Here is a 16,528-nt window from a genome sequence, read left to right as displayed (position 1 = left end):
GCTGTGTGAAGAGTGAGAGGCAAGCATGAGCTTTATGTCAAAATCCGTAATGCCTATGTGACTATCTGCCAAAAAATATTTCTCTGTCAAATAAGAAAACTTAAGTTCTGTCCATAAAGACTGGAGATTAAAGGTGCATTACAACATGTAGTTAATTAGTCTTGAAAGGCTAATCAGCTCACCACTTTGGTTGGCATTTCCATATAGATGCACATGCCTTCATCTTACTGTAACTGCCTATTAATGCCAGTAGCCCTCACTGAAATAAGATGTTACATACCGTATATGAATCACATATCATTCCATAAGAGACCACAACCAGTGAGAAACATTCCTTACAAGTTTTGGAAGGGGCACAGCCTGGGGTACCCTGGGTTGTGTGGCCCTTTCCCATACAGCTTTTATAGAAAGAACCACCCCAAGGCTAGGTTTGCTGAATCCTAACTGCAGCAACCTTTTTTTTTTTTTTTTTAAAGGGATGATGCTTGTTTGTACCGTTGTCTTGTTGATATTCATGTAGCCTTGTGTCCTGTGGACACCTTTGATGGCAAAGAAGGTAGAGATGCTGAGCATCTCAAGTCCTATTAACTGCCCACTGTCAGATTCGGCTCTTGAGTTTCCTAACACAGCTCACAAAAAGCAGCTATTATTGACTAATCAGTAATACAATTCATTATGTTGCCAGATTAGTGAATTTTTATTCACCATTCTCCTCCTCAATGTTAAACAGCTACAAATAGCTAACAACATTTCTTTTTTTTTCTTTTTCTTTTTTTTTTCTGGTAGTAATTTCCTGGCATCTTTTCTTTCTGTCAGATGGATGCTCTATTTTGTTTCTGAAAAACAAGATCAATCTTTGCACTAATAATGACCTACTGAATAAAACCTACACTTCTTCCATGAGCTTTTGTAACAACATGCCTTGTTTGTACTCTGGCTGACAAAAAACCCACACTCTACAGCAATTGATCATTTCAGTTACCAGTGAAATAAAACCAACCACGAGACAGATAATGGGGGCAGAACAATAGAGCGCAGCCATTTAATGCTACAGTTTAGACTAAGAGCTGACATAAAGCACAGCAAAGCTATAAAGAAAGAATGTAACTATCCAGAATGACTATCAGCCTTCTTCCCCCCCCAAAACGCTGGCTAACCTGAGAAACTGCTTTGCCTTCATCTGCAAAAAGAGCCCTTTGAGCAATGCAGAACCATTGCATCAATAAAGCACCAAGTCCTGAAAGATCAGCACCTTCCAGCAACACGCACAGTATTTTTGGAAGCTCGTGTTTCCCTCAACCTCTGAGTCACTTACATTGCTAAATCTGATGGCTACGAGTTTGCTGAAAGTGCCTTGCAAGTATAGCCATATGCTCCTTGTTGTTACCTGCACCACAAAAGTTCAGGTGCAATTATCATCACTGCTGCATTCCCCTTGATCTATGACTTGAGTGGCTTCAGCTCGTTGCACGTTTCCATTTTTGTTAGAAGGTTTCAAACAGAGGCTTCAAAATGGCTAACAGTACTTTCTTCTCCCATTCCTATGTAACACATGAATCAAGTATTTCTAGCTCTGAATTTTTATAGAACGCCAAAATAACACAATTTGAAGACTATTTTAAGAATAGCAGATTCGTACAGAGGAACACTAATCTAACTGATACAAACCCACGTTAACCAAAGCAGTACTCTCACACGCTGAACAACTAGGATTACAATGAACAGGACCCTTGCTTTTGAAAATTACAAGCTTTGGTAAACTTCTAAGCAGATCTGCAGTCAATATTCATCAACAAACAGACCATACACTGGCTCACAGGAGCATCACCAATTGGCCACCAAGAGGGCAAGGGAAGACTGAGCTGAAGTAGCAGGGATCTGGGAATCATGCGTACTATTTCTAGCTTCAGCCCTCAAAAGACCAAAAAGAAAGCACCAAGGACCATAGTGAAAAGCTGTGATAATAAAATAATGTATAAATAATAAATACAAATAAATAAAATACATTGTCAAGCTCAATATTGAATGATAGCTTACCTTGCAAAATATTTCTACAAAACTTCTTGAGGAAAGAAAAGGAGTGGAGATGGATAATCATAAAATTAAAATAAGGAGTGTGATCACAGTAAGAAATACATTGCTTTGCAACAAGTCCTAAGGAACATGTTAAAGGGCAATAGTAAAACGAAATCATGGAGGAAAGGAATTTGTGAGATATGCAACAGGAAAAGTCAGAGGCTTCTTGTAAAGAGATAACGGCTCACAAAAACGTACCTAACATCTCTCCTCTTGAGAAAAATCAGAAAATTATTATTACATACATATATAATGATTGTAGATAAATATAAAATGACTGTAGATTGACTGCAAATTAACAGATCCAATGGTCTTTTTTTTTTACATCCACTCCATGTTTACCAATATGACTTTAGTGAATCCTTAAGCATTCTAACATAAGCTTACGTGATGTTTCAGTTTGACAGAAAGTCAAACCTTTGCATAAGAACAAATTTTACCCCATAATGCAGAAACTGGGTTCCTATTTCCCTTAGGAAGAAGACAAATGGGTTTACGTAGCATGTGATTTTAAATCCTTTTTTATTCTGTTAATCTCTAGCTGTGGAATTGTGATTGAAATGCAAAAATGTATATGTATTTTCCGATAAGACCCATTTTGTTTTAGAGACACAAAATGCTATAAAACATACACACTTTCTTCAGGTTTTTAAAACTGATGATGGAAATTCCATAATCAGAACATGGCACAACCAATCCAGGTTAAGCGATAACCATTTTTCAAAAGAAAAAAACACAACCCTTTGAAGTGTTCTTAGAGTTATATCCTTATAATCCAGACATGAGACGATCGGTATTCTTAACAGCTCTGAATGCACACTCTTGAGCTGGCTCCAGATAAAAGCTAGCACTTCAATTTCTTTTCCAATACCTTCTGTGATTCCTCACTAGCAGTAAGGCACAGGACAGCACATTACCTCCACACGATTTCCCATCTTCCCCCAGTTTCTGGCCAGCTGGACATTTGCAGTGGTAGCTGCCAATGGTGTTACAGCATTGGTCCTGACAGCCTCCGTTCTCAGTGCTGCACTCGTTTACATCTGTCAGTAAAAAGATTAGGTGGTCAGTAAAAGGGGCTGTGACCAGATTCTATATGCTTATTTAAGAACAACTCATATGATTTTGGTTCTGCAGAATGAGAAAGCCACTGAGAAATAAATAAGGACCCTTCTGGTCACCTCTACTCCCATCTGTGTTACTGTGACTCACAATTCAACCCGCAATGGGAGAAACTTTCCTCCTTTGCTTGAGTGCAAGTTGCAAAGTCAACCAGCATTCAGGTTAGAGAGCAAAAGAACTGGGAGGAGGATGATTAAGCAACAGAAGGTAAGCAATATTTTGACTGTACAAATGGAAGCAATTACTTCATTGAGAGACACTCTGCAACACCAATAGGGAAATATGGATTTTTTTCCTCTCTTTTTTTCTTTTTTTAATTTTTAAATCTAACTAGATTTTGTCCAAAAGAAATACAGTTATGTTAAAAAAAATAAATCAAGAAAGAATGAATTTCCTATATGTACCCTAGAGAAACAGCAGTCAACAACTGCTTTCAACAGCAGTCCTTAGCTGCTAATGACTAAGGTTTACCAAGGTTTGTTCTTTGATGAGCTTGAGATCAATTTTACTAATTGGCTTAAGATTTTGGTTAAAAAAATCAAAGAGTTAAAAGAAATTTTAAGGAAGGCTTCAGATTATTCAAAACCAAACCAACAAACATACAAAGAAACATCAACATTTGACAATGTGTACTGGGACCAGCATAAGCTCAAAGACCTCATTACTCTACAGCTCTAAATTCAGTGCGATGCAGTAAAACTTTCTTCACCCCCAGTGACACTGGCAGGCTACACTAAAAAATATTCAGTTATGTCAGAGCTATACAACAACCCAAAGCTTATCCCACACAAAGCCAGCAAAGATGCTCTCGATTTGGTGATTTAGAGAGAAAATTTTCTGAAGAAAAACACTCGCACACCCTGAAATGCAAAAACAAACCATACCAAAATAAGACATTCGTCTGTTTGCTTCTCAGCAAGAAGCTGGGAGAACATATGACAAGTGACAGATCTCAGTCCTGTTCCTCAAAGCACAGGAAGAAGGCACGGCAACGCTGAGCATTGCGCAGAGGGCTGGCAAAGCGGATGTGTTCTAAGTGATTTTCTCCTTCTGAATAACACACATCTCAGTGCCTCGTGGTAATAAACAGTGATAAGCTGCACAGTAACCCCACTCCACATCTTAAGCACTAATAGTGCTGCAAACTAGTAAAATCTCTTATTCTCTCTTTTGCAAACAAAATTATGTAAGGAACTCATGTTTTCTAGTTCAGCATCCACAGTACCACATGATCTCCTAGCATAAAATATTGACATAAACATTACATCGTGTGGTCTACCAAGCACAACCCAACTGATTAGCACCAATATACAACTGGGAAAATACCAGTATTTTCATCCAAAGCACTGAAAGTAAACCTTTCCAGATGAGTAATCATTATCCCCTTGATTTCACAATAATAACTTCCACGGAAGTGTATGGTGCTGTTGCATATTAATGTGCAAAATGTTTTTCCTCCTGATTGTGACACATTTTTATTTTCAATCAGGAATCTTCTTATTAAGCATTAAAACCTGTGACCCATCTGGACATTTTGCCCCAGTAGCAGCACTTGCTGTCCTAACTAACAAACTCCTTCCATCTCTTTCTCATCCTGTGTCCCTTATTTCCTTCTCTCTGCCCCAATATTTGTTTTCTTCACTGCTTTATACACCAAATATTACTGCTTTTTATATTATATGATTACAGATTTGTCAGTTAAAAAAAAAAAAAAGGGAAAGAAAAAAGGAAAAGACGACAACAATTCTGTCAAATGATAAATTTCTGTCTGCTTTCCATGTTCAATGTCATTCAAGGTTGCAAATATGTTTGCCTTTTGGATAGCAAGAAAAACGACAGGAAATTTCTGACATGTAACAAGTCTGCCAGGCTGGGGCTGACGAAAGTTCAATGTTATCAGGACTATCAATCCATCTGTAATGACATGCTGTAGGCACCTCAGAAAAATAAATGTGATGCTTTCTACTGCTATTTTTCACATTTATTTATAGATCCAATGTTGCAACACAAAAACGTTATCCATGGGATGTGCTCCATGTGAGCTTTCAATCCTGCAGTGGGAAGTCTTAAAGAAAAAAAGAAATTAAAAAGAGCAAACATCTGGATGATCTTAATATTAACTTGCACGTGACATCTGCCACACGTGGAGAAAAAAATGACGCTGCATTTTAAATCAGCAGCATTCATGGATGGAGATTGTAGGCATATCCCTATGTCCCATACTCACAATGTGAGGCATTACAGAACCACCCTACGTACAAATGGATTTATTTGTTCAAAAATCTCAAATATTTGATATCTTCACAGTGGAGGAGCATGTCTGTTTGTCTTGAAATGGATCACTTTTGCTCAAATAAATATACGTAAGAGCCATGTGCTGAACAGAGAAGGGCTGATCCCAATAGCCATCTGCATTCCTGCTGGATGCCACTGTCCCACAATACCCCAAAGCAGAGCAAACCTGAAACATGCCCAGCTCCAGAGAAAACAAACTTTCACCAAGGTTTTAGGTAAGTTGAGATGACTCAGGATCCACAAATAAATACAAATTTTATATAAATGCAGGCATTGGACAAGAAGTTTTTCACCAGTAATTCCAAATTTAGACCTAACAGAGGTGACCTGCAGTATTACTAACTCTGTGCCCTGCACACCTCTACTGTGTATGGGCTGCTGAGCTGCACAGCACAGAGTTCAGCATCTTCCACAGCAACGAGGTACAAAGCCTGCCCTGCCTGCAGGGATGGAGGCTTGCTCAAGGTCTGCACCAGACAGGGAAAGCCCTGCAAGCAGGGGCTGCTGCACTGCAGCATGAAATCAATGTACTGAATGAGAGTGTAAGTATATCTAGTGGAACTTAAACGCACCTATATGAGTATCTTAGGACAGACAAGTGCCTGGTACATGAACAAAGAAGTACATTGGCATGCATGCTGTTTGTTTCACAAGGAGGTGTAACAGGCGAGTGCCTCCAAATTATAATGCACACTTGACAACTTTTCATTTACAGATCTAAATAATTTGATTCCAGTTTCAAAAGAGCTAAGAGATGCAGAGAATGCGTAACTCCACAAGGCTTTAGACACTGCTTTTAAAACTGCAGCCCAGATGGTCTGCAACCAAAACCATATGTCTGAATAAATCCTGAAGCCTGGGAAAGTTGATTTGAACTTTATAGGCCACTCTGTGCTGTGACATCGCACAGTTCATGTGAACACAGACGCAACGCAGCATCGTTACACACAGAGTGCACAATGCTCACACCCAGCTCCTGCATCTCTCTTTTTCTTCATTTCATGCAAGATCTATATAACAGTCAGCTTTGGACAGTAATTGTCTTGAAAACATAAATTCCATCCATCACTTCCAGCGCAAACTATAGATTATCATCTGAATAGAAAACAATGCTGCTCGTTCTGATAGCCAGGCACGGTTCTACACGTGTATTGATTAAGCACTCTTATGCTTTATTAGGTTTCCTTTCTCCACAAAGTCAATAACTGGAGGAATAGTTCTTCTTGTGCTGTTATGAAGTACTGTAAATCTGAGCTGTTATTAACAAGCTCCCGATAAGTAGAGCAAACCTCTCTGAGTTTGGCACAGACTTTTCTCCAGCCAGCTCTCAGAGAGCTTCCCTCATTGCCACCTTATCCCCCAGCTGTCAAACCTGTGCTTCCACCAGTTAGCACCTCCTTTTATACAGACATCTTTTCTTCCCTTTCTCAGAGAAAAATTAATGCTGCATGCATTCCTCTCCAGCCCTTTGTCACATTCTTATACACAGAGAGCATCAACCATCCAATTTATCTGCTGTGCTCGTGGCCCACCCTTCCCCAGGGAGGTGGATCCTTGAAGAGCTTGCTTGCCTTTGTTACTGCATCATTAAAAAAAACCCTGATCTCAGGAAATCTTGATGTGAAACCAAACAAAAAAATAAATAAATAAAACTCCTTGTTAGACATCAACAGTATTAATTTTTTCTTATTAAAATCATACGCTGATGATTGAAAAGAGCCAAAAGATGCATCAGTGCTTTGCCCCTGCATGCATCAAGAATAAGTCCTTTAAAATCAGAATGAAAACTGGTAAAAGGAAAAAAGAAACCACCAAGCTTAGAGTTTAAATAGCAAGTTAAAGAACAGCTTTAAAATAGCAAGGCACTGGCCAGGGCTGCTGTGCTGGGCTCAACCTGCCGTTAATCTGGTGCAAGATCAGGAAATGTTCAGTGTGTGCTCTGAGATGGAGATGGCCCACTCCAACACCTGCTCTCAGGACTAAATCCTGTAACCTGGCATTTAATAGTCCTTCCAAATCTTCCTGCTTATCCTCCAAAACCACACACGGCTGGTCTCTTTCACTCTCTTTTTTCCTTCTCACGTTCCTAAGCTTCAATGCTATTTTGCAACAATAACTTCCAAACCAAACTATTGGGTGAAAAAAAAAAACACTGCTTGGATTTTTTTTTTATCCCACTTCATGAAATCACCTTTAGCATGAGCAGCGACTTCCTCAAAGTTAACTGAAGGACCTACATGAAGTTTTCTACACCAACAGGAATGACTACAACGAAAGGAAAAAAGCCCGTCAGTACAATGGAATCCCGTAATAGTACTCATTTTTAACTTCAATTTTGCACACGAGGTACGAATAATGAAACTGAACATCTCAGAACACCTGAATTAAGCAACAACAGACTAACGACTGCTAATTGGATGTGATTGGAGATGATTGTGGAGCACAACTAGAGCTATGATTACAAACAGAGCACCCAGCCCAAACTGCGAGTAGCACTGCTGCAATTAAAGATATTTTATTAAATTAGACAAGAGTTTGCCTTCCCCTGCTATGACAGTTATGAGCAAAACATAAAAGAAAGCCTAATTTGCTGTAATGTACCTTTTCTTACAGCAGAGCTCTTCTGAGACGGATTTCTTTCTGCTCAGACTTTACACGCCACAAAATGGAGCCTTTTTAGAAAGAACACAGGGCTCTGCAGTGACATCCTTAAAAGCCTTTGCTTTTGTCTGAAAACACAGTTGTGTTACAAACGCCTTCTCTTTGTGCTATATCTGACTTCCATTACCAACAAGCGGTGGCTATACGCATGCAAACAGGAGAAAAGACTCTGAACTTTGGAGGTTTGATTTCACGACATAAGCTCTTATCTAACTTGCAGGCAGGTAAACATTCTGTGAAGATCATTTCCAAAGCAGTTATTATTATTGAGACTTCGGGAGCCTGACCGACTCAATTTCTGGCAGGAGTTGAAGGCACCAGTTAGATGTTGGGTTCCAGCCAAGCCAAGTGCTGGAGCCTATTGGGGAGCTCACCAAGAGCAACTCGACCCTGGGACAATCTGGCAGCCTTCCACCCCTTGTTTCATGGGTAAGAAAATCAGGTTTTGATCAAAAATGAAGGCTGAGATGTTCACAGTAATTTTTTTTTTTCCCCATTGAGCTGTCCAGCTTCCATCTTCTGTATCTCAAGAAAATTTATATGCAGAACTACTGCCTTATGCCCTCCTTCCCATTATCACCCATAAAATGGGTCATCAGACTGCACTTGTATAGAAAAAGCAGATAAGCTAGGTCATTGCTAAAAGCTTAGCATTTACATTTATTAATCTCAAGTGGTAAGAAGTAGTTCGTTTGACACAAAAAAAAAAAAAACAAAAACAAAATAATCAAGGCTATGTAAAACCATTGGGGTTCTCAGGCCACAATAGCAGGAGTGTGACAACTGACATACATGTGGAAATAACCCAAAGGTAGCTATAGGTTAGCTAACACCAACATCTTCAGGAACAAACACAATCTCAGAGGTGAACAGCACTGACATCAAAGAAGCAAGACAGGAATGTGAAGGCACCTTCTGCTCAACCTCTATTTTCAAGAGATTTAAGATGTCACCTCCTGCGTAGAGCACTGCGAGTTGAGCACGGAAGTAACAAAAGCAGAGATAAAGAGAACACTGTGCAGCAGTTTCAGAAAGAAATAAGTACTCTGGATTCCAGGTAAAGCCTGTAACAATGGGTCAGAGCCAACCAGATCAGCAGTGGCACACACTGGGTGTTTAGATGCCTGCAATGCTGTTACTTCAGCATCCACACATGGCAGCAAGCAGAGGTGGTGACAACAGAGCAGGGCGAGCTGAAGGCAACAGGATACGGGAGCAGCAAGTGGGGCCCTCTGAGAGCAGCCTCCTTGGAAAAGGAATTCCAAATAATATAATGGAACTTTAAATCATGATTATTTTTTTCTCATTCCAGGAAAGGCAACAAGGAAGAATACCGTTATAGATGTAAAGCAAAGTATTTATTCCAGCTTTGTCTCTCTTATTTTCCTGTGCTCAGGAAAAGAATGGATTGACAGAAGCAAATGCACAACTCCTTCTTTTCAGTCCTACAAAATAATTGCAAATTTGGAACTTCAGTTCACCTTGTATGCATGTAGGAAAGGGGACACAGTACTGGAAAAGGTGGCACACAGAGACCTTTCCAGAAAATGCTTGGGACCATTTGTTTCCTCCACCAAACAAAAAAGCTCCTGCCAGCCAGAATAGCGTATGAAGATACAGATAACTGAAGAGTGGAACAGGTGTATGCCAGGCTTCTGGTTTAGAATTAGAATGATGATTGAGTTTTAACTGGAAAGTTCTATTTTCTTTTCTTCTCTTTTCTTAATAGTTGTCCTTGCCATTCAATGTCTATCACTGGTAGGACAGGCTCTGCTCATCACTAGGGATTAGATCAGGCAGCAATGAATGACAACGCCTCTGCTTCTGCATTAAACATTTCTTTCTTCTTATTTCCTCCTGAATATTTCCTCTTGTCTTTTGTCTTTCATTATTACAAGACTCCCAAAATCTCTCCATGTAGAATTACTCGCTACCTTGTCAAATAACCTCTGCAAGCTACGGTTGTAAAGCCATCTCACTTTTTCCTACTATGGAAAATAACTTTTCTGTAATTATTCTCCTGGGTGGCTGCAACACGACCATACAACCAGGTCACCCCTTTAATAACGAGCATAAATGAGAACTCTTCATTTGGACTGCACAGACGTACGTCGTTGCCACTTAGCTGTGCTCACTCACAGTGCCTTCTTGTAACAGATCTGGCACGTCAAGGGCAAAAGAATCCACAGAAATAAAAACAAATGATTAAATCTTCATCAGTTTAATTTGTAAAGAAACCCCAGGGAAGTCATTATTCCCAGAGACCTCATTGCCTAATTTGTCTTCCAAATTCCTCTCGCTTATTTGGCACAAGTGGGTGCTCATTAGCTGTTACTCAGTGTTCCTGCAGGGCAGGTTTCCTAAGAGCAGCATTGTGCAGCACCTTGATGGAAAGCCACAGCTGCCTCGAATGCTTCTAAATGGGGGCTAAATATTCCAGAAATACCCAGAATCAGCAGTGAGGTGAGCACCCTTGTACTGAAAAGGAATCCCTGCTGATGCATTCAAGCAGGACACCTGAGCCTGGGGATGGAGTTAAGCAAGACTGAAAACAAGCCATGTCCAAACCGCTACCCTGTTTTTTCCAGGGGTATAACCAAAGAAATTCACATTTGTGCTGTCAGCAAAGCATTGGTGAGATGGTGCAAAACACTCCTGCCTTCACAAATCCAATTGGTCTTCTCACATGTGATCCTTTTACACTTTTAAACATCCATTCCTTCACCCTTCTCCCTGCAAATGTTAGGCCTGTTTTCACATTCCTGACTATTAAAAAGGGTTTACTGCTGTAAAATCTTAAATAACAGCACACAACTATTAAGTTACTGGTTTTAAGATAACCAGTTGTACTTTGTCAGCAGCAGTAAGGTCACAGTATTCAAGTTAATACTCTTAAGTAGAATATTTATTAGAAATATATTTAATATTCTTAAGATTTATTATAGATGTCCAACAAATTAAAAACAGACATCAAAGGGCAACAACTGCTCGGGGTGGAAAAATCAAAGCATGGCCATGCAGGCTGTGCAGAAATAAAGCCATCCACACAGCATCTGTGTGCAGAGCATGCAACCTGGGCAAACAGAGACGTATTCCAGAGCCATGTATTATTTGGAGGCCTAGTCCTGCTCTCAGAAGGTGATGAAATAAATCTATATGTTTACCTTCATCTTTCACTCATTCTTACGGGCCACTCAGAGCTTCTGATTTATCCAACTCTCTTCAAGCCAAATGCTGATAGCTCTCCAGCACGTGGAATAACAGTAGTATGATGCACATCAGAAGAAACCAATGCACAACAGCCTGCTCTGAGCCTCCCTCACACTGCACTGTGGGCTCTTGAGACCCAAGACCTGTCTTGCTGCATGCATCCATTCCTCCTAAGTGTGAGCATCAGTGAATTTGATATTTCACATCCCACATTTGCAACTTCACCCTTCAGCTCCAATCAAAAAATAAATTCCTCACATTCAAACCAGCCTAATTACTGTTTTTGCATGGAAAAGACAGCCAAAAATCGTTCTGACTCACAGAAGGAAAGTGTGATATATAAGAGGAGCACATTTAGTGTAGCGTTTTGGATGGTTCTGAAGATCTAGCTGGAAACAAGTTGCTCCTAACATCATAGCAGTTGCCAACAGTCACCACCTAATGTTGCCTGAGAGACTGCAGTGACTGTTTAAAGGCAAAGGATCTGGTATATGAGGTATCACGCTCCGTTACTGATGGTAAATGCTGAATTTTTACAAGCTGGAGAACATTCCTGGGATGGCAGCAACCACATTTTTATCACAAGGGATGGATCTACTACACGAGTCTCAAAAAAGCAACACATTGCCCCCAAATCCTGACAGCTGGCCATGGGGACTTCTGAGGTCAGAACTGATGCAGTATCCATCAAGTTGACTTACAATTAGTGGGCAATTCAACTTTCTCTGTACACTGTACCACCTTCTTGGCCCACTAGAAGCTTCATTATTGCCCCTTCCGAAGGGCAGAGATGTGGAACTCTCCTCTAGTGTAAGAGACCAGCAAGTCCCTCCTGTGCAAATCAGCTGGTATGGGGGAATGACTGACAGCTCTTCCTTTTCCCCTTTCTCACAGCCATCCACTTCTGGTTACAAGTTACAGACTGGCCATCCAAAGTTTGGTGGGGTTTTCCTCTCAAATGCTAATGTATAACAATAAGAAGGGGGGAAAAGAATTATAAATTCTACCAAGGTCATTAATGTACAAAATGCAAATTGTCTCCCATTTGTCAAAGACCCTGGGGAAGTCTAGAGATAATTGAAATGATATATGAACAGAGGAGACTAACTGCTAATGGTCTGTATATCAATGAATCAATGTCATATTTATGAAGGGCTTTGGGAAATTATTTTAAATACTTCATCTATAGCTGAAGTTTAGCCTACTTTTTCTTTTTAATGCTGAAAAATTAATGATTAAGTTCAGTTTACAGTTACACAACTGTAAACCTACAGTAATTTAGGCTCAGTAGCAAGATATTGAAAAACTACTGAAGTTTGTGCCAGAAGTAACCAATCTCTTCTATTACCATGGATTATGGTGTAACTAAGAGCAATATACATTTCAGAAAGAATCAAATATAGGACCAGCCCTCACTCTCATAGCATTCAAACTCATTTATTTTCCTGTGCGTCTCCATTTCTCCAGAATATGAATAAATTGGAAAAACAGGGAACATTCCAATTATTCTCCTGCTTCTCTTTCTTTCTCTCGAATTTTTAATTACAGAGTAAAACGCAGGGACTATTTGCTGGTGCATTTATGGGATACTGACCAAAAGGGCAGAGGGGAACAGGAGAAAGAAATATTTCCTTTGCAACCAAGAGTGAAGTAAATCTTGGAGGCAGTCTTGGTGCGGGGGCAAAGAAAGCCAGATTCCCTCGTCAAATTCCCTCATCAGATTCCCTGCTCAGCCTTCTCCTAGTTTTGGGGAGAAGTTTGTTCCCCCTGCACTTTTCTGCTTTCTTTCCCATACAACAAACAGAAAGATTTCAAAAGGAACCAGCTCAACTCCAGGCTTCCCACCAAAAAGCATTTTTCTAGCAGAAAACCCTGTAATATCCAATTTAACTGGCAAACATCAGTATGCTGAGTCAGGTAGACTCAGTGCAGGATTACCTGAATGAGAGTCCCCTTCATCCCCTTTCTCACTGAATGAAATCACGAGGGAGAACAGGGAGATGAGGGAAGTTTCCATGAACAGCATAGGATTGGGAGAGATTTGTTTCATCTGAAAACGGTGCCACAATAGCTCAGATCATTGAAATATGCTACTAAGCTGGAAATTACATCTGGATTTCTTCAGAATTTGAGTAATATACATAGAATTGATACCCTCATGATACGAGAGGCAATGGCATACAAGCAAATGAATGCGGTTGTCAGCAAAATACTGCTGTCAAGCAGTCTAAGAAAAGATAACACGCATTGCAGGTACAGAGCTCACACTCAGTTTTTTAGTCATCACAGCAAAAACGTACAAAAAGAATTGGGAAGTCCCATTGAGAGTTCCCAGGGGTTGGAACCAGTCTTCATGATTACACAGTAGCACTGGGGAGGTGCTGAGGATCCGAGCCCTTGGGGTAACAACAAATCCTGAAGGAAAACTGATCAGTACACAAGACTACTGCAAAAAGGACCCTGAAAATCCATCTGTTGAGAACCAGCACTGGGCATGCTCTTCTCATATAGACTTCTGAACAAACACTCCAGAGGTTAGTATTATTGGGCAGAATGAAATTCTCAGTACCTAGCAGCTAAGAGCACAAATGAAACAAGGTATCTCAAAAATCAAGAGACTTTCATGTGAAGAAAGTGTGGTTTGGTTGGAACATCTGAAAGTACATAAAAATATCTGCCAAAAATACCTGCCTTTTCTCCCTTGTCACCACTCTTTAAATCTTCATTTCTCTATCAGTCTTCCTTTGCATGAGCTCAAATTAACCACTCTAAAAACAGTAATATAGCATCTTGCCTCAGTTAAATGAAGACATATTTTTCTCCTTTCACCTATCTTTAAGCATTCACTGATGAGCAAGGAAGAAGAAAAATGCCTGCACAGAATAAAAGCTCCAACAAAGAATTAAAGCTGAGTTTTTAGAGAAATCTCCAGCTCCTCAACAAGATGGACACCACATTTTCCCTCTGAGCACCTCACCACTGCTTTCCAAGAACAGCTTCAAGGAGACAAGGAGACACCAAGGGAGGGACAAACCATCTTTTATGGATTTTCAGGGAACAGGAACATCAGCTCTCCATCTCTGTGGGCTCTGGTGCTGTGTAATCACAGAAGTCACTCACTCACTACACAGGTGTACAACAAGGCTCCATTAATTGCTCTCTTGCCTTGTCCCTCTCGGTGTTGTGGAGGCTTACTAAGCAGCCGATTAATATAACGTTCTATCCCTCCATTTCTTGAAGGATTTTTGTTCCTCCAGATATTCATATTTCAGTCATTCAGAAAATGAAAAAGATAATTCACAAGAGTTAATGATACAGCACATGTTAACTGATCGGATGGCTCTGCATGAGATCACTATTAGATCACTATATGAGAGCAGTGAGGTGCTGGAACAGCTGCCCAGAGAGGCTGTGGATGCCCCGTCCATCCCTGGAGGTTTTCAAGGCCAGGTTGGATGGGGCCCTGGGCAGCCTGGGCTGGTATTAAATGGGGAGGTTGGTGGCCCTGTATGTGGAGGGGGGTTGGAGCTTGAAGACCTTTGAGGTCCCTTCCAACTCAAGCCTCTGATTCTATTTGCTGAGAACACAGTTTGTAAGTGGCTTTTCAGGGACATAATTACTTGCAGTGTCTCAGCACACTTCTGTTTGTGTTTTTGCTGTTTTATCCATGTGTATCTCATGAAATCTTAAGTGAAAGCTGGTTACCTGCCACTGACTGCCCTGTGCATGCACAGAAGGAAGCAGGAGTGCATGTCTCTCGTGGTAAGCCCTCATTACGGGCCAAAATTCCCCTCTTAAGTCATACTTCTGCTAAGGAAGTCTAGCTGAAATCTTGTGATAAATTTTCCCCTATGTAAAGTTTCACTCCAATCAGATCTTCCATTGTCTTTCTTATTTCATTAAAATTTTGAGTTATATATACAAACTGTTCATTATAAACATTCATTCTGGAAATACTGCAAACGCAGAAGATGTCACAGTCATTTCTTCTTCAGCTTTTCTTTTTGTAGGTGACATTCATATTGCAGAATAATTTAGACAGTAATTTAATCACAGGGTTTAGAGGTCCAGCAAATGTTACATTTACATAATGTCAGTCTTTCAGCAGATAATTTGGTCCTTTGCATGTGTTAAAAGACGACACGGCTTGTTAAGATCTTGTTAGTATGTTTAACCCAACAGATGAATGGCTGGTTTGTTAATCTGCCATATATTTCTAATTTCCTAAGAATGATTAGAAAATTGTATTTCGAGCTCTTTCATTCCATCAGAGTGACAAATCAAAAAGATTATTAAATCTTGGCATCTAGGAATCTCCATAAAACAGTCACAATTCTGTTACACAGCACACAGCAAAATGTCTCTTACATAAATATTACAATAGCTATTACTTTACTTATGCTTACATTAAGCACATTTGACCTAAAGCACTAAAGTGTGCTACAAACCTTATTTTATTTATATATATATATAATTTTTTTTTTTTTTCATAAGGAAATAGGGTTATTCAATTGTTTGAAAATCTATTTTTTTTGTTGCTTTCCATGTCGAACACTGCTAAGGAAATAGAGGAAAAATTATTTAGTTTTAGTATGGTAATGCTGCTGCCCTGCATACACGACAGATGAAATAAAAGCTGCTAATTTGTTATTACTCAAAGAGAAATAGCATGCCTGTACAAGTGTTTTTCAAGAAGTTCTACTGTGTGTTCAAACAGAAGAGCAACAACCTGGTCAGTTGAACTGTATCTCAGGAGCCTTAACAGCAAATATCTGTAGCTAGAACTCCTTAGCTTTTTCTGTCAGTTTATTCTTGCTTATTTTCAAGTTGCCCATTGTACCCTTGCTATTTAGAAGACCAGAATTTGCAGTAGAAAAACTGCTGTGTTACTCAGTCAGCCCATGCCAGTGGAGGATGTTTTCCACTGCCTCCCTTGTCTGGCTTTAAATGTGCTGTATCTGATCGCAGCCAAAATCAATAAGCCAAAAATTACACCAGCAGCTGATAGCACGTTTGGTCATTTACTTGTATCTTGGAGCAATTTCACCACTCTTTAAAACAGAAATGTGTTTACCTAGAGGACAAATTCATACAGTTTGCTATCAGTGAAGTACATACACTCATCCAGAGCAAGGGATTGAAAGGAACTGCAGAACTGAGTAGAACT

The 16,528-nt window shown here is 39.9% G+C and overlaps 1 protein-coding gene across 4 annotated transcripts in view; it reads right to left on the bottom strand.

Moving 5' to 3' along the window:
• The window catches only part of LOC125697653 (multiple epidermal growth factor-like domains protein 6), a 160,449-nt gene that overhangs the window by 68,929 nt on the left and 74,992 nt on the right, over nucleotides 1–16,528 (bottom strand). For all 4 annotated transcript variants that reach the window (XR_007378898.1, XM_048955128.1, XM_048955129.1 and 1 more), the window contains exon 5: nucleotides 2,994–3,116. Coding sequence is in view for 3 of the 4 variants with exons in the window: in XM_048955128.1 (XP_048811085.1) it covers nucleotides 2,994–3,116 (123 nt within the window). In the remaining variant the exon portion in view is untranslated. The remainder of the gene's footprint in view (nucleotides 1–2,993; nucleotides 3,117–16,528) is intronic.

Source organism: Lagopus muta, chromosome 9 (assembly GCF_023343835.1).
Source record: "Lagopus muta isolate bLagMut1 chromosome 9, bLagMut1 primary, whole genome shotgun sequence".
In the NCBI taxonomy this organism is placed as follows: domain Eukaryota; kingdom Metazoa; phylum Chordata; class Aves; order Galliformes; family Phasianidae; genus Lagopus; species Lagopus muta.
This window is presented reverse-complemented; position numbering and strand designations above follow the sequence as displayed.